The sequence below is a fragment of the Eschrichtius robustus genome, chromosome 10 (genome assembly GCF_028021215.1).
Source record: "Eschrichtius robustus isolate mEscRob2 chromosome 10, mEscRob2.pri, whole genome shotgun sequence".
In the NCBI taxonomy this organism is placed as follows: Eukaryota; Metazoa; Chordata; class Mammalia; order Artiodactyla; family Eschrichtiidae; genus Eschrichtius; species Eschrichtius robustus.
In genome coordinates, this window is record NC_090833.1 from 50,656,126 (window position 1) to 50,683,810 (window position 27,685).

The 27,685-nt window shown below is 39.3% G+C and overlaps 1 protein-coding gene across 6 annotated transcripts in view; it reads right to left on the minus strand.

Moving 5' to 3' along the window:
* Nucleotides 1-27,685, minus strand: part of PIP5K1B (phosphatidylinositol-4-phosphate 5-kinase type 1 beta) — a 354,990-nt gene that overhangs the window by 121,602 nt on the left and 205,703 nt on the right. For all 6 annotated transcript variants that reach the window (XM_068551827.1, XM_068551823.1, XM_068551825.1 and 3 more), the window contains 2 exons: nucleotides 24,379-24,531; nucleotides 11,477-11,776 (listed from right to left, as the gene is read on the minus strand). In XM_068551827.1, coding sequence (XP_068407928.1) covers nucleotides 11,477-11,776; nucleotides 24,379-24,531 — 453 coding nt within the window. The remainder of the gene's footprint in view (nucleotides 1-11,476; nucleotides 11,777-24,378; nucleotides 24,532-27,685) is intronic.

Consider the following 27,685-nt stretch of genomic DNA (forward strand, 5'->3'; position numbering starts at 1 on the left):
CATCTGGCAAAATGGAATCATGGCACTCACTCTGCAGGGCTGTTGTGAGGATAAATGAGACAATCTATCTGAAATGTCAAGCACCGCCTGGCTCAGAGCAAATGTTAATGGAAACAACCTATGGATGAACTGGGCCTTGGAAATGAGTCCTTACCATCCACAAAATCATGTATTGGGTACTATATTGTGCATATGTATTTCATGACTATATATCGTGTATGATGTGTTTTAAATGTTAAGTTACTTTGGTATCTACAGGTTATATCTAAGGTAGAATGCTCCCTCTACCCCAAACTGGAATAGCTGTTTTGAAATACTGAGAATTACTTGTCTGGCTTAAATTGAGGTATCTCTTGCTGAGTAGAAAGTCAGGCATGAACAACAACACAGAAGAGTATTTGGATTTTGGCAGCTACCCTGAAATTCTCTGGTATTGACCATGTTGTCCCTTCTGTTACTGTGGTTGGAGCTCCTTCCCATCACCCACCTGCATGAGAGATGAAGAGCAGCAAGTGCCAAAGCTGGACAAACATCAGCCCCTTTCCAGGACTGATGAACAGCTGTGTCGTTCAGATAGTCTTAAGTGAGGACACCAGTCACCACCTAAATAAATAACTGAGTGGACTGAGCGGTCAACACAGTTGCGATTGACTAATTCACTGGTCATTAACAGACGCCAGCCAGATGAGCAATACAAATGTACTTCAAACAATTATCCTCCAATGCACAACACTGGTATGATGATTAACTCTGGTTCTATTTCGTATCAAACCATGGGTATGCTATTAACAAAGCTTGCTCTTATTACGTTTATTGATTAGGTAAGATTTATAATTTCAAAAATGTTGTTGTTGGGACTTCCCTGGTGGTCCAGTGGTTATGAATCCGCCTTCCAATGCAGGAGATGCGGGTTCGATCCCTGGTCGGGGAACTAAGATCCCACATACCACGGGGCAACTAAGCCCATGCGCCACAACTAGAGACAAGGCCGCACGCCGCAACAAAAGATCCCTCGTGCCGCAACAAAAGATCCCTCGTGCTGCAACTAAGACCCGACGTAGCCAAATAAATAAACATTAAAAAAAAATGTTGTTATCGCTTAGGCTTCATCAAAAGACTAACACTGAGACAACTGCTATTCTGTTAAGTGATTTGAAGGGTAGGAAAATGAAATCACACAATTCCTGTTCTCCTAGAGAGCAGATTTTAGTAGGCAAACATAAAACGTGTACCCACATAATTACAATACAATATAGAAATACCAATGGCTATAGAATAGAGTTAGATCAAGTGCTATGAGCTTTTAAAGTCTCATAGAAATGCTTATTATTAGTGCTAAAGTCTTGAGACACCTCAGGTGTCTCTTTCTCAGGAATCCCTACCAATTGCATTAAGACCCACAGACATATGATCAGCCATTAGACTTAATTGTAAGCTCTTTTATTTCATTTTCACCACTCTTTATCCCCAAACTACTTCTTTTTTGGATTTATCTTTTACTTTGGTGAAGTATATACTTAAGCAATTTTCTTAACAACAGACTTAAATATATACCTATCAGAATGGCTAACATAAAAAGTATAGTGATGACATGGGACTTCCCTGGTGGTGCAGTGGTTAAGAATCTGCCTGCCAATGCAGGGGACGCGGGTTCGAACCCTGGTCTGGGAATATCCCACATGCCGCAGAGCAACTAAGCCCATGTGCCACAACTACGAAGCCTGCGCTCTTGAGCCCGCAAGCCACAACTACTGAGCCCGCACGCCACAACGAAGAGTAGCCCCTGCTCGCCACAACTAGAGAAAGCCTGCATGCAGCAACAAAGACCCGATGCAGCCCAAAAAACCCACAAACATATATATATATATACATACATACATACATACATATGTGTGTGTGTGTGTATATAGATAGATAGATAGATAGATAGATAGATAGATAGATAGATAGATATAGTGATGACAGCAAATACTGGTGGGGAGGAAAAGCAACTAGATCACTCATATATTGCTGATGGGAATGCAAAATGGTACAGCCACTCTGGAAAAGAGTTTAGCAGTTTCTTCCAAGACTAAAGATGTGCTTACCATACAACACAGAGCTGCACTTGGGCATTTATACCAGAGAAATGAAAACTTGTGCTTATGCAGAAACCCTTATGAAAATATTCATAGCAGCTTCATTTATAACAGTCAAAAACTACAGAAAACCCACATGTTATTCAATGGGTGAATGCTTAAACTGTGGTATATCCATACCATGAAACATAACTCAGCAATAAAAAGGGTAAACTACCAATACACAAAATAACTTGGATGGATCACAAGGGTATTATGCTGAGTGAAAAAAGCCAATCTCAGAGGTTACACACCATATGATTCCTGAAATGACAAAATTATAGAGACGGAAAACAGATTGGTGGTTGCAAGGGACTGCGGAGGGGTGGGATGGGAGGGAGGTGTCTGTGGCCACATATAAAAGGGGAGCAGGAGGGATCTTTGTGGAAGAACTGTTCTATATTTGACTGTGGTGGTTACATAAACACACATGTGCATAAATGATATATATACATACCCACGCACACATACAAATGAGTGCATGTAAAACTGGTGAAATCTGAAAAAGATCCCTGCATTGTACCCATGTCAATTTCCTAGTTGTAATATTGTACTAAGGTCCTATAAGATATTACTGCTGGGAAAACTAGGTGAAGAGTATATGAGATCTCTCTGTATTTTTTTTTCTTCCAACTGCATGTGAATCTACAATTATTTCAAAATAATTTTTTTTTTATAAAAGAAGATTTAGAGGTAGGAAGTTTTTTAAAGTCCTTGCATATGTGACGCCTTCATTTCCAGTCTCACAGGGAAATCTGCCTTGGCTAGACACAGACATCTGTGTCCAAGATCATTTCCTCTCAGACACGAGCACCGAAGGCATTGTTCCACTGTTTCTCAGAAACCTCATGATTCTTTTTTTTTTTTTTTAAACTCATTGCCCTTTAAAACAATTTTTAAAATTAATTAATTAATTTATATTTTATTTTTGGCTGCACTGTGTCTTCGCTGCTGCGCGTGGGCTTTCTCTAGTTGAGGCGAGCAGGGGCTTCTCTTCGTTGTGGTGTGCAGTCTTCTCATTGCGGTGGCTTCCCTTGTTGCGGAGCACTGGCCCCACGTACGTGGGCTTCAGTAGTTGTGGCATGCGGGCTCAGTAGCTGTGGCTCACGGGCTTAGTTGCTCCGCAGCATGTGGGATCTTCCCCGACCAGGGCTCGAACCCGTGTCCCCTGCATTGGCAGGCAGATTCTTAACAACTGCGCCACCAGGGAAGTCCTATGATTCTTCCTATCTCAAACAATCTTGGACTCCGTAAGTTGGTTTTATTTACTTATTTTTTTTCACCAACTTTATCTTTGCTTTATGTTGGTATTACAATGTTATCAAAATAACTAATAAGAGATAGCAAAACACATAACTTAAAACAATGGAGCAGGGGCTTCCCTGGTGGCACAGTGGTTGAGAATCTGCCTGCCAATGCAGGCGACACGGGTTCGAGCCCTGGTCTGGGAAGATCCCACGTGCCGCGGAGCAACTAAGCCCCTGCGCCACAACTACTGAGCCTGCGTGTCTGGAGCTTGTGCTCCACAACAAGAGAGGCCCCGAAAGTGAGAGGCCCGCGCACCGCGATGAAGAGTGGCCCCGCTCGCCGCAACTAGAGAAAGCCCTCGCACAGAAACGAAGACCCAACACAGCCAAAAATAATAAATACATAAATAAAGAAGCTTTCATTTAAAAACAACAACAACAACAAAAAAAAACAATGGAGCAAATAAAATATATCATGGGATTATAGTGTTTTAAAGATATAATTTGCAGAACAGTGCATTTATCTGTATCTATTTTGGGAAGTAATCTTTCAAGGTCTGGAACAGAGATGTGGAGTCAATGATATCCTTGTCCCCTTCCCATGTTTTAGCTGAAGTCTAAAAACAAACTCCAATTCCTTACTGATAAAGGAAATAGCTTAAATGTAAGTGTTGTCATCAGTAAGAGATGTACATCTTTTTTCTATTAGGTCTGAAACATTTTTTCCTCCTTAAAGGTAACTGGAAGGCAACCAATACATATGAAAAAAGAAAAGAACCTGTCTAAACTAAATGCAAAAAAAGTAATGCTAAAGAAATTTATAGCTATGGGGTAAGCACTAACATTATGCTAAATTAAGTATTATAGAAAATAGCCTACATAGTAACCCACACAAACATGCCTATAGCTGAGAAGAGTCTGATCTACAAATTTAGAGCTTGCCATACATAGTTAGGATGAAATCCCAGTTTGCACATCAAAAAGTCTCAGTATTCTTAAGACCAGTTTCATTAATATTTCATTAATATTAATATTTATGATGTCAGACATTTGTGTGAAAAAGGAAAATTGGTTCCACACCATATAAAAATTAATAAATTTGCTGCTCAACAAAATATAATAAATGAAAATAAGTCATTTAGGTCATTAATTATCAAGACTGTCTGATATGACTCCCACATGAAGGGATAAGAACTATTTGAACTGCAAACACAAGTTCTCACTAATATACTTTATCAATGTCATGTTCCCAGAATTATCAATAAATATTGTAGGATGTAATAATTTATCAAATTAATTAAATGATACAAGACATTTTAGATTTTTCATAAATAAGTTATGTCAGAGAAGAAATAATTATAGTAAATTTAAAATGCACACAAAATAGTTCCCAATTGTTCTTCCAAAATTAATACATAAATTTCAAGTCAACTTTAATTTCATAATCTTGTAATATGTACTGAGTGTACACAATAAGCCAGGTACGCAGCTGCAGAGAGGTATAAGGAATGACCTTTGGCCTTTGAGACATTTACAGTCTAGCTTGGGAGACTGGATATACACCTAAAGGAGACAAGGATCAGTATTAAATAAAATAAAGTCTAATGACTATTTACAATACTGTTTCTATGGGAAAATAATTGAAAGATAAAAATACTTTTGTTACACAAATGACTTTTAACATGGGGACAATCAGTACAGTTTTTAAAAAAAATCCCAAGTGATTCAAAAGGGAGATCATCTGCTTTATTAAATTCTCAATGCTATATGTGGCAGGCATTGCAGTGAAACTGGATACTTCTTCCAAAATAGGCAGAACTTAAAAAACAGCTAGATATACAAAAGTCACCAAAGATAGATTTTTTTTGGAGGTCTGACTAAACCTGTCTCCCTCTATCATCAGATAGTTTTTCCCTTGCTCGAATATGTATTTCTTTTTTTTCTTTTCTTTTTAAAATTTATTTATCTTATTTATTTATTTTTGGCTGCATTTGGTCTTCATTGCTGCACGCGGGCTTTCTCTAGTTGTGGCGAGCGGGGGCTACTCTTCATTGCGGTGCACGGGCTTCTCATCACGGTGGTTTCTCTTGTTGTGGAGCACGGGCTCTAGGCATGCGGGCTTCAGTAGTTGTGGCACACGGGCTCAGTAGTTGTGGCTCGCGGGCGCAGGCTCAGTAGTTGTGGCACACGGGCTTAGCTGCTCTGCGGCATGTGGGGTTGTCCCGGAGCAGGGATGGAACCTGTGTCTCCTGCATTGACAGGTGGATTTTAACCACTGCACCACCAGGGAAGTCCCTCGAATATGTGTTTCAATGAACAGTTACTGAGTACTGACTAAGCACCAGGCAATGAAGATAACAAAGACTTTAAGGTTTGATCCTTATGCTCAAGGATCTACATGTGAATAAATAAAATAGTGTGTTAAATCCCACAAAAGAGGTTAGCTCTGGAGGCTTGGGGAGCCACAGCATGGCGGTCTTCACGGAAGAGATGAGTAGGAGGGGGACAGGTAAAGGAGAGAGGGGAAGAATGGTCCAGCGGAGTGAGACATGTATTAAAAGACCAAAACCTTTAGAGAACATGTCCAGTAGATCAGAATGGCTGGAGAGTAAAGATGCTCTGGGGAGAGGGGAGATAGAAGGCTGAAGAAGGAAGCTGAAGGAGCATCTGGAGAAGAGGCAAGGAACAGATCAGGAAGGACCTGAATGTTCCAAGCTAGGAAGTAAGTATGGCTCTGGCCCAAAAGCAGTAGAGGACCTCCGCTAGAGGATCTTCAGGACCTGGTGGTCTTCTGATCTGAGGATCACTTTGGCAGCAGCATTAGGGATATGCTGAAAGGCAGTGATAGTGAAAACTAGTAAAGAGGCTACTGTAAAACTCCAGGTGAGGAAGGGTCTCAATGAGGGCCGTGGCTGTGCATCTGGAGAGGAGGGGGCAGATCCAAGAGTTATTTAGGAGACAGACTGGATAGGACATGGTGATGTACTGAGTGTGGGGAAAGAGAACAAGAAAGAAGGATGGAAAGGGTAGCTTCAGGGTACTGATGTGGGCAACTGGCTTCATGCTGGTCATATTCCCCAGGCCAGGGAAGACAGGCAGAGGAACAGGCTGTGGGAAGACAATGGAGCACCTGGGAAGACCAGTTTTCACATAGGATGTGTCTCTCAGCTTGTCACGTGGGGACCATAGGGGATGGTTTGAATAAATCCTACTTCCTGTTTTTGATGGCAAGTGACCTGTGATGTCCTGGCGGTACTTTCTGCTGACATAACTCTTACCCTGGGCCAAGTGCTCTTATGGGTGTAGATGGCTGTCACAGCAGGCAGAGGGTGAGGCCAAAGAAGAGGAAATGCTTCCAGAAAGGGAACCCAGTAATTCACATGTCCATTTTCCCCAGACATAGCCTACAGGGAACAGCAATGTGGGAGCCAGGGAGAACCCAAGATCTGGATCCCTGCTTTTGGAAAGAGCCCTTTGTCTGAATCCTGTGGGCAAGTGGCCTTGGCAGGCTTGAAGGATAAAGTGCATTCCGTTCCCTAGAAGAGTTCCAAGTGGCCAGTGTGCCACGTGGAGGAGTTGGTAGGGATGGACCAGCACAGGGGGACAGGCTTACAGGCAAGGGCCCGAGGCTGGGCTGGGGAAGCTGGGGAAAAGGATTCGGGGGCTGCTCAAAGGGCGCAGGGGAAGATGGCATTTGTCAAGAGGGCTCATTGTGGGTTGAGGCGGTTCAGGCTGTTTTGGATGCAGAGTCCAGAAGCAGCAGCTCTGATGGGGAGTCAGGGAAGTAGGCTGTGGGGAGCAGGGCACAATGCATGCAGGTCAGGCTGGGTCAATGAGTCAGGCAGGTATCTTCCGGCCAGCAGTCACGCAAGGGAAGTGGAGTCCTGGGGTCTGAGACGTCACGCCGAAATATGAAAGAGGTAGGGGCAGGAAGCAAGAAGTCGGCAGCAAGAGGTGAGGAGGCTTATCGTTTCTGTCTGGGAACAACAGAAAAGCTGAGGTCCAAAGGTCTGGGATTCCTGGCTTTACCACCTCTAAGCCCTTAAGAGGACCTGGCACCAGCAGAAAGGGTCTTTTGACATTATTTGGCTCCTGACTGCATTTCTCTCCTACCTCACATGTTCCTTTACTATTAACTGTTGCAACACCAAACAACTCTAGTTCTTGGAACATGTTATGTCATTTCATGCTTAGCTTATATTATTTTCTCTTCCTAGAAATATGCTTCTACTTCTTTGCCTACCTGGAGAACTCTTCTCCTTCTTCAGAACCAAGCTATGATGTTACCTACACTGATCCCTAAAATGCTTTAGAATATTATCATTTCACTTAATATTCTGAATGGCAATTGATTAAAAATAGAACCTGCTGTATAAAAAATAAATAAAATAAAATTCAAAAATTCATATTATTTATAAATATAAATAATAATTATAAGATAATACAGAATTATAATTTATAATAATAAATATTTATAAATATAAAAATTTATATTATATTGGCTTTATCATTTATAAAATAATGTCACCTACACCATCTAATTGAATCATCACAATGCTCCTGGGACATAAGTTGAGCTTATATATTAAGGAAAAATTGTGGTTTAGAGAGGTTATGACTGGTCAAATATCATACAGCTTATCAATGGAAGATCTAATGTCCAGGCATCCAGACACCTGACCTTCCCTCATTTCTCCCTCCCTCCATCCATCCTAACCCTATTTCTGTCTTAAAGATCTTGCTACCGCTGAGATGATGAATTGACGCCAGAATTGATTGAAATTTCTTGCTGAGAATATGTTTATCATATATTAATAAATCACATTTGTTGATGCTTCAAAAAAAAATTTCAAAAAAATAAAAATAAAAATAGAGGTCATTCCCCTCATGTTGGCACACAGGAGGCCTGCGATACATGTCTGATAAGTGAGTAAAAGGATGCATCCTAATATGGGTGTAGCTCACCTTTCTTTGGCTGGGCTGCTGACACAGTAATCCAGTCCCCTGCCTGACTTGTTTCTAGAGCCTGAGTAGCACTGCCTCACTCAGAGGATTGTTAACAGCAGAGATTCCCGATCGTTTGGGGCCGGTGCCAGCCCCAGGGTGACCTTACATCCTCCCTGGATCTCCACAGCACCTCATCTGGTGCTAAAGTGAGGGGAACCTGCAAAGTGAGGGAACTGTCAGGGTAAGAGATGCCGTGGGCAATGTCAACCACACATCCTATTCCAGCCCTTCAGAGGATGACCTGAAGAAAGAGAGTTGAGTCTGCTCGGCTCTAGGATGGGGGTCGTTAGCCCGGGGTAGGGAGCGGGTAGAGAGACGAGGGGCTGCAAGGGATTCATGAACTGGAGTGCGAGTGGGCATTTTTCTGGGGAGACAGTTCACAGCTTTCATCAGTTTTACAAAGAGGCCCGTGACTATTAAATATTAAGACCTACCATTCCAGAAAAGTGCCTTCCTCCAGGTAGCTCTGATCTGAGAATCAGCTGCTGACTCCAGATCACAGAGGCCTTGGTCATAGTCAAGGCAGATCACAGAAGGGACGCAGGTTCCCCCGCAGCATGCCATTCCCATGCTCCAACTCCACCCCAAGAAAAGCCTTTCTGAAGGCCAATGTGCGCCATTTAAGGAAGCTTCATGATCTGTGTCTTTGACAAGTTCAAACGCAATGAAAGAGAGGGAGTTAGGCTTAGGATACCTCCACATTGACCTTTATGTGCCTTAGCACAACAAATCCTCAAAAAATAAAAAATAAAAAGGCAAATCCCCAGGGTCTCATTCCTGACGAAGAGTCATGTTTGACCTTGTTCTATCAGGATTGGGCTTAGGGAATGCTAATAAACAGACAAATCCTGTGCAATGGCTTTTTACATTTGACCTTTCCTTTTTTTTCTGGCAAAGGAGCCTGTGGCTTTAGAAAACAGCAGAAAAAAGGCTTTCCATATTCAAGAGGCAAGAAATGCACACACACACAAAGAGAAAGCAAATCTAAAACTGTTTGAAACTCTGGGGAACTGAGAGTCACTTTTCACCCACATCCTGTCAGGGTTGAAAAGCACAGGAAAAGGTTTCTCCTAAAATGTGTGTATGTTTTATTTTTTCTTTTTTAAAGAAAAACAAGAATCACTCATATGCACCCAGATATCTGAATAGATCAGCTGGATATTTTTTTGTTTGCTTGGTTCCCACTGTTCTTCCTATGACTTCTGAAAAGATAGTTTAAAAAAAATCCTTACATTGAATCTTTAAATTTCAATTGTTAAGAGCACATGCTTTGTCCTCAAACAGGTGTGGGCTCTGCCACTGACTTGCTAGGTGATGCTGGACAGGTTTGTTAACCTTCTTAAGAACCTAATTATTCACCAATTAAAATTGGAGTATGAATGGTACTGATGTCAAATGGTGGCTGAGATAATTAAAAGAAATAATGTATTAAAAAAATCTTAGGCTATTAAGTGAAGTAAGTCAAAGAGAGAAAGACAAATATCATAAGGTATCACTTATATGTGGAATCTAAAAAAATGATACAAATGAACTTATTTACAAAACAGAAATAGACTGACAGACAGAAAACGAACTTATGGTCACCAAAGGGGAAAGCGGGGGAGGGATAAACTAGGAGTTTGGGATTAACATATACACACTATTATATATAAAACAGGTAAACAACAAGGACCTACTATATAGGACAGGGAACTATACTCAATAACTTCTAATAACCTATAATGGAAAAGAATCTGAAAAGGAATATATATATACATATATGTATAACTGAATCACTTGGCCATACGTTTGAAACTAACACAACATTGTAAGTTAACTATACTTCAATTTAAAAAAAAAGGAAAATATCTTAGGCTAGCTTGGTAAACTCGAAGCATCAATGACTGGCATCTAAAGGACAGGAGCTGTGGAGTAAATCCTCTACCGATGAAACAAACAATTCCAAGGACACATCTTTATGCGTTATCACAGATGTTTTAACACACAGAAAGAAAAAACCCAGCAACAGTGGGGCTGTGTTTCTCATTGAGGAGTCCCCATTTTATACATTACACAGGGTGGTTGGACTGCCTTCTTCACCTTCAGGTGAGCTCGAGTCTGGCAGAGAAGGGACCCTTCCTCCCCTGTAACAAGGTGCACCATCTGACCAAGTCCACAGAAGGCCCAGGAAGCCAAGGCACACCCCATATTTCCCAGTGATCAGGCCCCATGAGTCCTATTCTCTTCTCCAGAAAGCCCTGGTCAGGCCTGGACTCAACCCCGCACCAGCACGCCTTCAGCCCATCTCCAACATGCCCAGCTCAGCAGAGAACCTGAATGGTTCTCCTACGTTCATCTGGGCCAGGAAACAACATTCCTGAGAATCTGTTAATCAAATGATCATCATCCTTCAGAACCTAGCAGAGTTGCATTTTCATCTATTTCTCCAAAAGGGCTTTTACCTACTTTCTGTAAATTTACCATGTCAGAAAAATGTATCCTGGACTTTGGTTTTACTTTTTTTTTTTCTTATTTTCTCATGCATTGCTGGCTGGGGGAACTCCTCCTCCTTTTGACAATCGCTCTGGCTACTTTGCATGGAATGGTCTTTGCTCTGTCAAGCCTCATTCCTGATCGGGGGCCCCTTATTCAGATCACATAGAGCAATTTCAGCAAATGGGCCCACCTCATGGTTCTGCACATACAATGGATTTCCAGGGATCCACTTATCAATCCCACCAAGTGCATTTTCTCTAAGCTTCTCTCCCCTGTTGGAATCTTACTTCATCCAAGTCTCGTATATGGCTTTTCTCGCTAATCACTGTGTTAAACCTAAACCTCTTTTCCCTCCACTTTAACCACCCTTCCCACAGGGAAGGATGAAAAGAAAACAAAAAAATTCTTGTTTCATTTGATCAAAGAAAGCTGACTTAGCTTATGAATAAAACCAACAGACTCCAGACAATTACCTTACCATCCACCAGTTCCTTCAACAACAGGGAGGCGTGGATCAGCACCAGGACTGGTAATGATGGGATTTCATGTGACAGTTTTTGGACATTCTTACAAAGGTACCTTACCACAGATGACTTTTCAAAGGCATTCACAGCCATGACATTTCCTTACCCGGCAGTCTCTCTGAAGCGTCTTCATGAGCGCATTGTATGTTTCCGTATCAAAATACAATCCTTCGTGCATGTCTTGCAGGAAATCTAAGTCCTTAAACGTGGGGTTGGATTTCTCTCTCTCTTTTCGGGATGCTCTTCGCTTATAGGTTGAGCCTTTCAAGTCATAAGTAAAGTGCATTCTCATGGAGCGTGGTAAGACATTGTTCATCACCACAATCCTGATGTTAATGCCCCCTGATTGCATGCAATACAGTCCATAAAATTTGGGCAAAAGAGTCCTTGGATTCTGGTTTAAATTCTAAAAAAAGAAAAAGGAAAAAAATGTTTAAACTCTACTTTTACAAAATAATGCTCCACTATGACGTGTTTTCATCTAAAATGATAATTAAAAATGGAAGGTGATTATTTTTGTTAACGGCCATTGTTAAAATTTTGCTGTTCCTAACCTAGTTTTTAAGTCAGCTTATGGGAACAGCAACTTTATCATTCTGATCTCAGGGCATTAAAAGTGGCTGAATTGAAAATGGACAGAATGTCTCAAATTAGCTCCAACTAAAATCAGGCAAAGATGTGATTAGTGCCATGTGTGATTATTCTCTAAGGTAGCTCCAGAGAAAATTAATTGCTGGGGTATGAGGGATGAACATTTAAAATTTTAATAGCTCCTGAGAAACTGTCTTCCAAAAATGGCCAGACCACTTTACAACCACACTTTGTAAGATTACATATTTCCCACCACTCTTACCAGTGCTGAATATTATCCAACTTTATAATCTTTGTAAGCATGCTTGGTGAAAAATGACAACTTGTTTTCAATTTAATTTAAATGTGAATACCACTAATAACTAGAGAAAGCTAATATTTTTACACATTTTTAGCCACCTCAAAGATAATTTTGTGTTACTATCCTTTGCTCATTTTTCTTTATGTTTTTGTCATTGTTAGAGTTCTTGATATATTCTGGATATTTATTATTTTCCTATTCTATTCGGGGTAAATATTTTCTTCCACTATGTTGTCTTTTTTGTTATAAAAATAGGGAATACACACTTATTTTTGTTTCACTTTAAAAGTAGGCAAAAAGTAAAAAATAGTTTACTAAAAGGCATTTATATAATGAAAAGTCTACTATCCCTAATCCTTCCCCCAATTCCCAACTTTTGTGGAAACTGTTGTTCCCACTTTCTTTCTATCATTTTAGAAATATCCCATGTGCTTATGTTAATTTTATACCTGGTTTGTTTGTTTTTTTTGGTTATACAGATGTTTTGCTTTTTCATGTAGTCACATTTATGTACTTGTTTCTTGTGCTTTTTTGGCTTCTTATTTAGCAAAGCTTTTTATACCCCAAGAAATTTATAAATTTCTTCTACGGTCTTACAGATTTTTAATAGTTTTGGTGATTATATTTGGTTTTTTACTCCACATGGAATTAATTATTTTCTTCCAGAAAGTTTGCGTAGAGCATTGATCTGACTTACATGCATCATGAAATGAGTATCACAGTAAGTTTAGTGAACAGCCGTCATCTCATACAGATACAAAATTAAAGAAATAGAAAAAAATTTTTTTCCTTGTGATGAGAACTCTTAGGATTTACTCTATTAACAACTTTCCTATATAACATGCAGCAGTGGTCATTATATTCACCATGGTGTACATCACATCCCTAATGCTTATTTATCTTGTAACTGGAAGTTTGTACCTTTCGACCACCTTCCTCTACTGCTCCCTTCCCCCACCTCCCGCCTCTGGTAACCACAAATCTGATCTCCTTTTCTATGAGTTTGTTTGGTTTTTTTTTGTTTTTTTAAAAAAATTAATTAATTTACTTATTTTTGGCTGTGTTGGGTCTTCGTTTCTGTGCGAGGGCTTTCTCCAGTTGCGGCAAGCGGGGGCCACTCTTCATCGCGGTGCGCGGGCCTCTCACTGTCACCGCCTCTCTTGTTGCGGAGCACAGGCTCCAGACGCGCAGGCTCAGTAATTGCGGCTCACGGGCCCAGTTGCTCTGCGGCATGTGGGATCTTCCCAGACCAGGGCTCGAACCCGTGTCCCCTGCACTGGCAGGCAGATTCTCAACCACTGCGCCACCAGGGAAGCCCCGAGTTGGTTTGTTTTTGAAGTATAATTGACCTGCATCACTATGCTAGTTCCTGTTACACAACATAGTGATTTGCTACCTCTGTACATTTCAAACTGATCGCCACAATAAGTCTAGTTAAGATCTGTCACCATACAAAGATACTACATAATTTTTGACTATATTCCCCACACTGTACATTTCATACTCATGACATTTATTTTGCAACTGAAGTTTGTACCTCTTAACCTCCCTCACCTATTTCTTTTCCCCCTACACTCCTCTCCCCTCTGGTAACCACCTCTTTGATCTCTGTGTCTATGTCTCTGTTTCTGTTTTATTATGTTTGGCCATTTGTTTTGTTTTTCAGATTCCACATATAAATGAAATCAAACAGTATTTGTCTTTCTCTGTATGACACTTCACTTAACATAATACCCTCTAGGTCCATCCATATTGTCACAAATGGCAAGATTTCATCCTTTTTTAACGTTAAGTAATATTTCATTGCATATGCACACCACATCTTGTTTTTCCATTCATTTATTGATGGGTACTTGAGCTGCTTCCATATCTTGGCTATTGTAAAACAACGGTGCAATGAACACAGGGGTGTATTTATCTTTTCGAATTAGTGTTTTTGTTTCCTTTGGATAAATCCCAGGAGTGGAACTGCTGGATCATACAGCAGTTCTAGTTTTAATTTTTTGAGGAATCTCATACTGTTTTCCATAGTGGCTGCACTAATTTACATTCCCACCAATGGGCATGAGGGTTCCCTTTTCTCTACATCCTTGCCAACGCTTATTATTTATTGTCTTTTTGATAATACCCACTCTGATGGATGTGACATGATAGCTTACTGTGGTTTTGACTTGCATCTCTCTGGTGATTAGTGATATTAACCGTCTTTTTCTGTGCCATCTGTATATCTTCTTTGGAAAAATGCCTATTCAGATCCTCTGCAGATTTTTATTTTTATTCTTTATTGAAGTATAATTGATTTACAATGTTGTGTTAGTTTCTGGTATACAGCAAAGTGGTTCAGTTTTATATGCATGTATATGTGTGTGTATGTGTATATATATATATGTATATATATATATATATATATGTGTGTGTGTGTGTATTTTTTCAGATTCTTTTTCATTGTAGGTTCTTAGAAGATATTGAGTATAGTTCCGTGGGCTATACAGTAGGACCTTGTTCTTTATCTATTCTATATAAAGTAGTGTATGTCTGTTAATCCCAAGCTCCTAATTTATCCCTCCACCCCCTTTCCCCTTTGGTAACCATAAGTTTGTTTTCTATGTATGTGAGTCTGTTTCTGTTTTGTAAAAATGTTCACTTGTATCCTTTTTTAAGATTCCACATATAAGTGATACCGTATGATATTTTTTTCTCTGACTTACTTCACTTAGTATGATAATCTCTAGGTCCATCCATGTTGCTGCAAATGGCATTATTTTTCACTTTTTTATGGCTAAATAATATTCCATTATGTATGTATGTGCCACATCTTCTTTATCCATTCATCTGTCGAGGGACACAGGTTGCCTCCATGTTCTGGCTATTGCAAAAAGTGCTGCTATGAACACTGGGGTGCATCTTTTCAAATTAGAGTTTTCTCCAAATATGTGCCCAAGAGTGGGATTGCAGAATCATATGGTAGTTCTATTTTTAATTTTTTAAGGAATTGCCATACTGTTCTCTGTAGTGGCTGTACCAATTCACATTCCCATCAACGGTGTAGGAGGGTTCCTTTTTCTGCACACCCTCTCCAGCATTTATCATTTATAGGCTTTTTAATGATGGCCATCTGACTGGTGTGAGGTGATACCTCATTGTAATAGTTTTGATTTGCATTTCTCTAATAATTAACAATATAGAGCACCTTTTCATGTGCCTGTTTCTGACCATTTTCTAACATTTTTTAATTGGGTTATTTATTATTTATTTTTCATGTTGAGTTGAATGAGTTCTTTGTATATATTTTTTAAACATCTTTATTGGAGTATAACTGCTTTACAATGTTGTGTTAGTTTCTGCTTTATAACAAAGTGAATCAGCTATACGTATACATATATCCCCATATCCCCTCCCTCGTGCGTCTCCCTCCCACCCTCCCTATCCCCCCCAAGGTGGTCACAAAGCACAGAGCCGGCTGCTTCCCACTAGCTAACTATTTTACATTTGGTAGTGTATATATGTCCATGACACTCTCTCACTTCGTCCCAGCTTACCCTTCCCCCTCCCTGCATCCTCAAGTCCATTTACTACATCTGTGTCTTTATTCCTGTCCTGCCCCTAGGTTCATCAGAACCAACTTGTTTTTTTAGATTCCATATATATGTGTTAGCATATGGTATTTGTTTTCTCTTTCTGACTTCCTTCATTCTGTATGACAGTCTCTAGGTCCACCCACCTCACTACAAATAACTCAATTTAGTTTCTTTTTATGGCTGAGTAATATTCCACTGTGTATATGTGCCACATCTTCTTTATCCATTCATCTGTCAATGGACACTTAGGTTGCTTCCATGTCCTGGTTACTGTAAATGGTGCTGCAGTGAACACTGTGGTACATGACTCTTTTTGAATTACGGTTTTCTCAGGGTATGTGCCCAGGAGTGGGATTGCTGGGTCATATGGCAGTTCTATTTTTAGTTTTTAAGGAGCGTCCATACTGTTCTACATAGTGGCTGTATCAATTTACATTCCCATCAACAGTGCAAGAGGGCTCCCTTTTCTCCACACCCTCCCCAGCATTTATTGTTTGCAGAATTTTTGATGATGGCCATTCTGACCGGTGTGAGGTGATACCTCATTGTACTTTTGATTTGCATTTCTCTAATGATTAGTGATGTTGAGCATCCTTTCATGTGTTTGTTGGCAATCTGTATACCTTCTTTGGAGAAATGTCTATTTAGGTCTTCTGCCCATCTTTGGATTGGGTTGTTTGTTTTTTTGATATTGAGCTGCATGAGCTGCTTGTATATTTTAGAGATTAATCCTTTGTCGGTTGCTTTGTTTGCAAATATTTCCTCCCATTCTGAGGGTTGTCTTTTCGTCTTGTTTATGGTTTCCTTTGCTGTGCAAAAGCTTTTAAGTTTCAGTAGGTCCCATTTGTTTACTTTTGTTTTTATTTCCATTTCTCTAGGAAGTGGGTCAAAAAGGATCTTGCTGTGATTTATGTCATAGAGTGTTCTGCTTACGTTTTCCTCTAAGAGTTTTATAGTGTCTGGCTTTACACTTAGGTCTTTAAACCATTTTGAGTTTATTTTTGTGTATGGTGTTGGGGAGTGTTCTAATTTCATTCTTTTACATGTAGCTGTCCAGTTTTCCCAGCACCACTTATTTAACAGGCTGTCTTTTCTCCACTGTATATTCTTGCCCCCTTTATCAAAGATAAGGTGACTATATGTGTGTGGGTTTAGCTCTGGGCTTTCTATCCTGTTCCTTTGATCGATAGTTCTGTTTTTGTGCTAGTACCATACTGTCTTGATTACTGTATCTTTGTAGTATAGTCTGAAGTCCGGGAGCCTGATTCCTCCAGCTCTGTTTTTCTTTCTCAAGATTGCTTTGGCTATTCGGGGTCTTTTGTGTTTCCATACAAATTGTGAAATTTTTCATTCTAGTTCTGTGAAAAATGCCATAGGTAGTTTGATAGGCATTGCACTGAATCTGTGGATTGCTTTGAGTAGTACAGTCATTTTCATAATGTTGATTCTTCCAATCCAAGAACATGGTATATCTCTCCATCTATTTGTATCATCTTTAATTTCTTTCATCAGTGTCTTATAGTTTTCTGCATACAGGTCTTTTGTCTCCTTAGGTAGGTTTATTCCTCAGTATTTTATTCTTTTTGTCGCAATGGTAAATGGGAGTGTTTCCTTAATTTCTCTTTCAGAATTTTCATCATTAGTGTATAAGAATGCAAGAGATTTCTGTGCATTAATTTTGTATCCCGCTTCTTTACCAAATTCATTGATTAGCTCTAGTAGTTTTTGGGTGGCATCTTTAGGATTCTCTATGTATAGTATCATGTCGTCTGCAAACAGTGACAGTTTTACTTCTTCTTCTCTGATTTGGATTCCTTTTATTTCTTTTTCTTCTCTGATTGTTGTAGCTAAAACTTCCAAAACTATGTTGAATAATAGTGGTGAGAGTGGGCAACCTTGTCTTGTTCCTGATCTTAGTGGAAACGGTTTCAGGTTTCCACCATTGAGAACGATGTCGGCTGTGGGTCAGTCATATATGGCCTTCATTATGTTGAGGTAAGTTCCCTCTATGCCTACTTTCTGGAGGGTTTTTATCATAAATGCGTGTTGAATTTTGTCAAAAGCTTTTTCGGCATCTATTGAGAGTATCATGGTTTTTCTCCTTCAATTTGTTAATATGGTGTATCACATTGATTGATTTGCATATATGGAAGAATCCTTGCACCCCTGGGATAAATCCCACTTCATCCTGGTGTATGATCCTTTTAATGTGCTGTTGGATTCTGTTTGCTAGTATTTTGTTGAGGATTTTTGCATCTATGTGCATCAGTGATATTGGCCTGTAGTTTTCTTTTTTGTGACACCTTTGTCTGGTTTTGGTATCAGGTGGCCATCTTTGTCTGGTTTTGATGGTGGCCTCGTAGAATGAGTTTGGGAGTGTTCCTCCCTCTGCTATATTTTGGAAGAGTTTGAGAAGGATAGGTGTTAGCTCTTCTCTAAATGTTTGATAGAATTCACCTGTGAAGCCATCTGGTCCTGGGCTTTTGTTTGTTGGAAGATTTTTAATCACAGTTTCAATTTCAGTGCTTGTGATTGGTCTGTTTATATTTTCTATTTCTTCTGGGTTCAGTCTCAGTAGGTTGTGCTTTTCTAAGAATTTGTCCATTTTATTGGCATAGAGTTGCTTGTAGTAATCTCTCATGATCCTTTGTATTTCTGCAGTGTCAGTTGTTACTTCTCCTTCTTCATTTCTAATTCTGTTGATTTGAGTCTTTTCCCTTTTTTTCTTGTTGAGTCTGGCTAATGGTTTATCAATTTTGTTTATCTTCTCAAAGAACCAGCTTTTAGTTTTATTGATCTTTGTTCTCATTGCCTTCATTTCTTTTATTTCTGATCTGATCTTTATGATTTCTTTCCTTCTGCTAAATTTGGGTTTTTTTCGTTCTTCTTTCTCTAATTGCTTTAGGTGTAAGGTTAGGTTGTTTGAGATTATTCTTATTTCCTGAGGTAGGATTGTATTGCTATAAACTTCCCTCTTAGAACTGCTTTTGCTGCATCCCATAGGTTTTGGGTCGTCGTGTTTTCATTGTCATTTGTTTCTAGGTATTTTTTGATTTCCTCTTTGATTTCTTCAGTGATCTCTTGGTTATTTAGTAGTGTATTGTTTAGGCTCCATGTGTTTGTATTTTTTACAGTTTTTTTCCTGTAATTGATATCTAGTCTCATAGCATTGCAGTCAGTAAAGATACCTGATATGATTTCAATTTTCTTAAACTTACCAAGGCTTGATTTGGAACCAAGGTATGATCTATACTGGAGAATGTTCCATGAGCACTTGAGAAGAAAGTGTATTCTGTTGTTTTTGGATGGAATGTCCTATAGATATCAATTAAGTCCATCTTGTTTAATGTGTCATTTAAAGCTTGTGTTTCCTTATTTATTTTCATTTTGGTTGATCTGTCCATTGGTGAAAGTGAGGTGTTAAAGTCCCCTACTATGATTGTGTTACTGTCGATTTCCCCTTTTATGGCTGTTAGCATTTGCCTTATGTATTGAGGTGCTCTTACACTGGGTACGTACATATTTACAATTGTTATGTCTTCTTGGATTGATTCTTTGATCATTATGTAGTGTCCTTCTTTGTCTCCTGTAATAGTCTTTAAAGTCTATTTTGTCTGATATGAGAATTGTTACTCCAGCTTTCTTTTGATTTCCATTTGCATGGAATATCTTTTTCCATCCCCTCACTTTCAGTCTGTATATGTCCCTAGGTCTGAAGTGGGTCTCTTGTAGACAGCATATATACGGGTCTTGTTTTTGTATCCATTCAGCCAGTCTGTGTCTTTTGGTTGGAGCATTGAATCCATTTACATTTAAGGTAATTATTGATATGTATGTTCCTATTACCATTTTCTTAATTGTTTTGGGTTTGTTATTGTAAGTCTTTTCCTTCTCTTGTGTTTCCTGCCTAGAAAAGTTCCTTTAGCATTTGTTGTAAAGTTGGTTTGGTGGTGCTGAATTCTCTTAGCTTTTGCTTGTCTGTAAAGGTTTTAATTTCTCTGTCGAATCTGAATGAGGTCCTCACTGGGTAGAGTAATCTTGGTTGTAGGTTTTTCCCTTTCATCACTTTAAATATGTCCTGCCACTCCCTTCTGGCTTGCAGAATTTCTGCTGAAATTTCAGCTGTTAAACTTACGGGGATTCCCTTGGATGTTATTTGTTGCTTTTCCCTTGTTGCTTTTAATATATTTTCTTTGTATTTAATTTTTAATAGTTTGATTAATATGTGTCTTGGCATGTTTCTCCTTGGATTTATCCTGTATGGGACTCTCTGCACTTCCAGGACTTGATTGACTATTTCCTTTCCCATATTAGGGACGTTTTCAACTATAATCTCCTCAAATATTTTCTCCGACCCTTTCTTTTTGTCTTCTTTTTCTGGGACCCGTATAATTTGAATGTTGGTGCATTTACTGTTGTCCCAGAGGTCTCTGAGACGCTCCTCAATTCTTTTCATTCTTTTTTCTTTATTCTGCTCTGCAGTAGTTATTTCCACTATTTTATCTTCCAGGTCACTTATCCGTTCTTCTGCCTCAGTTACTCTGCTATTGATCCCTTCTAGAGAATTTTTAATTTCATTTATTGTGTTGCTTATCATTGTTTGTTTGCTCTCTAGTTCTTCTAGGCCCTTGTTAAACATTTCTTGTATTTTCTCCATTCTATTTCCAAGATTTTGGATCATCTTTACTATCATTACTCTGAAATCTTTTTCAGGTAGACTGCCTATTTCCTCTTCATTGGTTTGGTATGCTGGGTTTTTACTTTGCTCCTTCATATGCTGCGTATTTCTCTGTCTTCTCATTTTGCTTAACTTACTGTGTTTGGGGTCTCCTTTTTGCAGGCTGCAGGTTCGTAGTCCCTGTTGTTTTTGGTGTCTGCCCCCAGTGGCTAACGTTGGTTCAGTGGGTTGTGTAAGCTTCCTGGTGTAGGGGACTGATGCCTGTTTTCTGGCAGATGAGGCTTGATCTTGTCTTTCTGGTGGGCAGGACTGCATCCGGTGGTGTGTTTTGGGGTGTCTGTGACCTTATTATGATTTTAGGCAGCCTCTCTGCTAATGGGTGGGGTTGTGTTCCTGTCTTGCTAGTTGTTTGGCATGGGATGTCCAGCAGTGGAGATTGCTGGTCGTTGAGTGGAGCTGGGTCTTAGCTTTGAGACAGAGATCTCTGGGAGAGCTCTTGCCGATTGAGTTTACGTGGGGCCGGGGGACTCTGGTGGTCCAATGTCCTGAACTCGGCTCTCCCACCTCAGAGCCTCAGGCCTGACACCTCGCCTGAGCACCAAGATCCTTACATGTAAATGGGTTAAATTCTCCAATCCAAAGGCACAGGGTGGCCGGCCTTCTGCACTCTGCTCGGTCCTCCAGCTGGGCAGTGTCCTCCAGGCCTGGTCGATATGGAGAGCCTCCTTTGGATCCAGGTCCAGCTGCATTCCCTAGCGTCTAGAAGAAGCAGCCGACACCCCCCTCCTCCCTTATCCCCGCCGCAACTCGTCACGATCCTGGACCATCCCTTCTTTGTATATTTTTGATATTAACACCTTATCATATATACCACTTCTAAATATCTTTTCTCATTTACTTTTCATTTTATTGATAGCTTCTTTCATTGTGCAAAAGTGTTTTTGTTTGATGTAGTCCTGTTTGTTTATTTCTGCTTTTGTTTCCCTTGCCTGGAAGCAATTTTGTGTGTGGGAAAGATCTGAAATAGGGGATTTAATTTTTTTCTGAAATGGATAACCATTTGTTGAACAGTCTGTCCTCTCTCAATTGTGTTTAAGTCCCTCCTATATCATACAATAAAATGTCAACTATTTCTGGACACTTTATTTGAATCCATTAATCTTTCTGTCTAGAACTGTACTAATGCCACACCTTTAATATTACTATAGATTTACATATTTTTGGTGTATGTTATGGCAGGCCCACCATTTTTCTTTTTTCCTGAAAATGTTTTGTCATTCCTTGTCCAAAAGTTTGTCAACTTTTGCCTTCCACTGTTTGTTTTTTAAAATGCTTTTAAAATAATATTTGTTTTCACTTTCAAATGAACCAGCTTTGTCAAGTTCAGGGCAAAAAATCCTATTGGAATTTTTGATTGGAATTAGACTGGATTTATAAGTTGGTATGGGGGGAATTAAAATGTTTACAATTCTGAGTTCAGGAATGATGCACATTTCTTCATTATTTCAGAACTTTGTTTATGTCCTTCAATAACATTTTGTAGTTTCCTTCATATTGGTCTTGTTCATTTGTTTTTATAGACTTAAGTATTTGAGTTCTTATTTCAAAAATTCTTTTTGGATTGTTGTTCATATGTTATACTTACTATATCTGCTTTCCCAATCAGAATTATAGTATGTCTTCATTTATTTATGTATTTATCTTTCTCTAATAATAATCATTATAAGTTACTGTCATCATGAATGGGATTCTTTTTTCCCCCTTATACCCTCCAGTTTTATATGATCTACATAATGGAATATGATAGATTTTGTAGATTTATCATATATCCCAAAAATCTACTGGATTCTCATTACCTCTAGAAACTACCAGTTTATTTGCTTGAAATTCTGCTCATTTTCAATTGTATCATTTGCAGAGAACAGTATTTATACTTTTCTTCTTTTTTGTTTTTTGTACTCAAAGTTATTGATAGAAATTTTAGCAAATATGTCAGAAAGGACCATTGATGGAGGGCATCCTTATTTTTTTTATTACTTCCAGTGAAAGAGCTTTTGTTCTTCTCCATGAGACATTATATGAACTCTTGGAGACTGATAAATGTATAATATGTATATGTTCATTTATTTACTTATTATGTTAAAAACTTCCATGCCAATTTTAAGAATTAAGAGAAGATACTGAACTTTGAGTGCCTTAATTTCTCCTCAATATCTATATGGACAACCATGTAATGTTCACATTTCTTCTTGTTAATGGGATGAATTCTATTGTTTGTTATACTAGCTTACATGATTGGGATAAAATTACTTGTTCAGCTAAATTTTAAAATTTTATTTAATTTTAATTAATTTAAATTTAATAGCTGTATATGGCTAATGGCTATGATATTGGACAATGTAGTTTTATAATAAGAGACTAGTCTATCTAAGCTTAGAAGTATACAAGTTTAAGATTTACTCAGCAGATTAGTAAGGAGTGCTGTCAGTTTGATTACAATTTAAAATTATTTAAAAATGTGTATATGACTAGAATACATTTGAAAAGATATATACCAAATATTAGTAATATGTATTTCTGAGAAAATAAATATAGTTGGTTGCGTTTTTTTTCTTTTCTGTATTTTCTATTTTCTCTGACATAAAGTAGACAATTTGTGCTAAAAATATTTCCCAGTTTTGTTCAGGATCAAAACCTTTTAAAATCTGTATATGCTGCCCACTAAGATTTTTGTTTAGATTTTTGATTCTTATATTTATATGCAGGACAAATTTATAGCATTTAATGTTGTCTTATCTGATGTTGGGACTAAAAAATATTTTTACATACTAAGTGGCATATCTCATCAATTTTGTTTTGAAACAAAGATGACAGTTATCACCTCTCATAGCAAATGAATGGCAGAACTGGGGCTTCTGAAATCCAAACTTCTTCCTGTAGCCATTCCAATCACAAAAAATTAATGACTGCTATGAGAGTACAAAGAAACCAGAGGTATGAAAATGACAAAACTACTGAGGAAAAGTGTTTATTTCTTAAAAATCTGGTCTAAATGTCTCGCAAATCCACCTGGGCTAGGTTATTGTTTCTTTGTCTCTAAAACATTACATGGAAGGCGATTTTCACGTTATATTTAACCGATGAAATCCTAAATTCTGAAGTGTAATGGCTAAGAATAGCTAATACAGAATGTATGCCAGTACATGGTGCAGGGTTTAAAGATGCAGCCTCTGGAACCCTACTGCTTGTATTCAAGCCCCATTTCTACAGCCCACTAGCTAAATAACCCTTGGCAAGTGATTCCATTTATCTTTGTCTCAACTGCTTCATCTATAAAATGGCAATGACTGAAGTATCCAAGATGCTGTGAGGATTAAATGAGTTACTGCATGCAAAGCACTTACAGCTGTGTTTTAACACAGAGCTTAGCCCTCAATGAATGTTAACTACTCATATAAGTACTATGTACTGCGGCAAAGAGCTCTGCAATGCATTGCTTCCTTTATCTTACAACCTAGATCCTTTCTTTATTACAACAACCATGGAAGATAGGTGTTTCCCAGCCTTCAAAGATTGAGGAGACTGAGGCTCAGAGCTTACCTTATTCACATAGTTAGCTGATGACTGAGTGGGACGTAAGCCCAGGACTGAGTCAGTCAACAGCTATGCTCTACTACTCAGTTCTACTTACTTTTAAAAATCTATTCAACGAATGTCATAGTATACTCTAAATGCAAAATAAAGCTCACCAAAGAGAAGGAAACATGCCAAAGAGCCACTGGAAAAAAAGTATAAAAGAAAACTGTGGAGGAAAGTAATTAAACCTTAAGTAGAAGCTTTAATTATGTGTAGTTACTTACCATGTAATAGCCTGGCAGGAGCTTCTGAAGGAACTCTGCTTCTTTATGCTGAACTGTTTTGATGATAAATTCATCATCACTGGTCACAAAAAACAAGGATCCACTGGCTCCAGGGTTAGACAGCTCTATTAGAGGTTCACTGCATATGGAATACTACAAGAGCAAATAAATAAATAGTAAAAATACATTTAATGTGTATGATGCATACAAGGAAGAAAAATCACAGCGTTACATATCTCGGCCATGTTAAAATAGGAAGCCCTCTCCAGGAGCTTTAAAAGGAGACTCCAGGTATGCTAAGAAGGCTCTTTTGAGATTTCTAAACATGTACTTGATCCAATTACCTTAATAATTTTACGATGGGAAACAACATGCCCTCCTCCACCCCCACTATGACAGAATCACAATCACCATATTTGTCCAATGAGACAACTCCAACAGTGGTATTGACCAAGGTGCTTTGTTTCCAACAAGTGCCCATAGAATAACAACAGAAGGTGTGATCCACACTGTGTATTTGTCACTTGACACCAACACCTATTCTCTTCTCACTATTTACTCTCCCAAGGGAGGTCATCCACTCATGGTTTCAACAAGGAAATGACTCTAACCTCTGAATCTCCATCTCAGATCTCTCTCTAGGGATCCAGACCTGTATGCCTAACTTTTCAACAGACATTTCTATTTGATTATACCAGAAACACTGCACATGTAACAAGTTCAAAAGCAAGTTCATCTCAGGCCTGTGGTTAGCCCTTGTGGTGACTTTGTAGTAATTAGAAAGAGGGAACTCTTTTTCCTGGCAGATGCAGCTCTGGACCAGATACAGGTTGGTGAATAGATGAAGGAATGGATTCCAGTCTTCATTCCTTCACCTTAACCAGGTGTTCTTGGGCAGTGCACACCCTGTACAACTATACATGGTGACTCTAGATCATCTGCCTCCTCTCCCATCCTCCATCTTCTCCCCTTTTCCTCTATCTTAGATCATGGAAGCATCATTCATTTTGCTCCCCAAACCAGAAACTTGGGCATCCTCTTTGATGCCTCACATTTCTTCACACTCCATATCCAGACTATTGATAATATCTGCCCCCTTCATGGCATCTCTTTTTCCAGTACCCGAAGTTCAGTGGTTTCATCGTGTCATGCCTTGATTACTCTGGCAAGCTCCACCTGTTCTGAACTATCCATTCTTGACCCCCCTGTGCATTCTCCAGCAGGAGACCAGAGATTTTCTAAATTGCATAGCCTTCCATGCCTTCACACCTTTCAATGGGTTCCACTGTTTACAAAGAAGAGAATACCCAAGTTTCTTAAGAGAGCATTTGAGTCCATGAATGATGGAGTCTTGCTCTCCAGCCTTCTCTCTCATCACTTCCCTCCTCAAACTCTACCTGTAAACACAGAGAACTATTTCTCATTTTCTTACGTGTGCCACACACTCTTGGCTTTTGCATTTTCCTCTATCGGAAACAACCTCCATGCTACCTTTACCTGGTTGACTACCACTGAATAAAACTTATTCTAAAAAATACCCTTATTTTCTTGAGAATAGAAACTAGACTAGCATTATATTATAACAGAGTATTTTTGGTAGAATGAGTATGCACTTATATGCTTGACATACCAGTTTTAACATATACTCGGCTTGCTGATTCTTCATGAAAACCCTCAGGATGATTTGGTTAATTTCACATATGATTCTAGTTGTATGCCAGAAATGCATCATTCATGTGTTCATTCAACATTTAAAAAGTATCTACTAAGCATCTGTCTGTACTGTCCCAGGCACTCAGGAAGCTTATATTCTAGTAGGAGGAAACAGTCAACAAACAAGTAAATAACTTACACATCAGAATGTGCCAAGTGCTGTTGAGAAAAAGGAAGCATGGAAAGGGGGGCAGGGAGTACCAGCAATGATGAGGACGGGGTGGTCACTAAAAGCATTATTGGGAAGGTGGCATTTGAGGAGAGGCCTGGGGATATTTGGGGAAAGGGTATTCTAGGCAGAGGGAAGGGCAAATGCTAAGGTCTTGAGACCTGGAGAGTTCAAGGCACAGCAAGGAGGCCACGGCTGAAGCAGAGGGAGCAGGGAGGAGAGCTGAAAGGGGAGAAGCCAGAAGGGTTGGGTGGACCCGACACACAGGGAGCCATAGGCCATGGTATGGACTTTGGCCCTTTCTCTAGGGGAGCTGAAAGCCATTGCAGCATCTGGAGCAGAGGACCATTCCATCTGCTGTGCTGAGTGCCCACAGTAGGTGGACAAAAGGAAGACACAGTGAGGAGGTTGTTACAGTGACTTTGGCCTTCAGTGTCTGCTGGACAGCGCTTGCCCTGGAAAACTCTCCCTGGTTCTGTGAATCCAGATCAACTGCTTCCTGGCACTGAATGTTCTCATCACACAAGTTACCACAAAATACCTTAATTGCCTATTTAGTTATTCCAAGTTCCCATGAGATTGTAAAACTCTATGAGGGCAGAAACTATGACTATCTTATACTCTGATACAGTTCAGGACCTGTGCCTTGTACACAGAAGGAACTCAATAAATTTTTGTCAAATAAATGACTGAAATTTACCAACAGCTGAAGGGCTGTAAGTCTCACCAAGAAGTGCCCAAAACCAGCAGAACAGTCAATTTTGGGTTAATGAGCTTAGTGTTTATTAGCTAATAAACCCCCATTATTGACTAGAGAAACATTAGGGACAGAGAAAAAGGTAAGGAAGCTACGGTGTGAGATCAGACGAGCCCCGGTGAGAGGCAAAAGCAGGGATGTAAGGAACTGTACTTTGAGGATGGAGGCATCTGAAAACACCAGGGCTGAACATCCTCCAAAGCATTTTATCTGGGCTTGTGAATATTTAAGTCCTCATCACAGAAAAATCTGAGAGGAAGTGAGGAACAAAAGGAAGGAAGGAGGAGAAGAAACAGAGAAACTGGGAGAAGAATGATTAAAAGGAAGTTTCTAGATGTTACCTTTTAAATTATCCTGCTTTGGCAGCACTGTGGGTAAGGGAAACAAAATTCACCAGGAAAAGAAAGAAGCAAGTGTTTGCTGCCTTCCTAAGCGTCACTGGCAACTTCCATCTGCTACCTCCTTTCTTTTTCCTCTAGCCTTGCTTCCTGAAGCTCTCTTGCTAAGCAGCAATGCAGCCTAAGCCCTTATGAATGAGTTGAGGATAAGAGAGGAAAACAAAAATAGTCATCATACTGCACACAGGATGCCATAAAAGCCAAGAAGAAGCAGAGGAAACCTTCTCTGCTGTGGGCAGAGTCCACGTGGAAGGAAAGGCCCGGGACTTG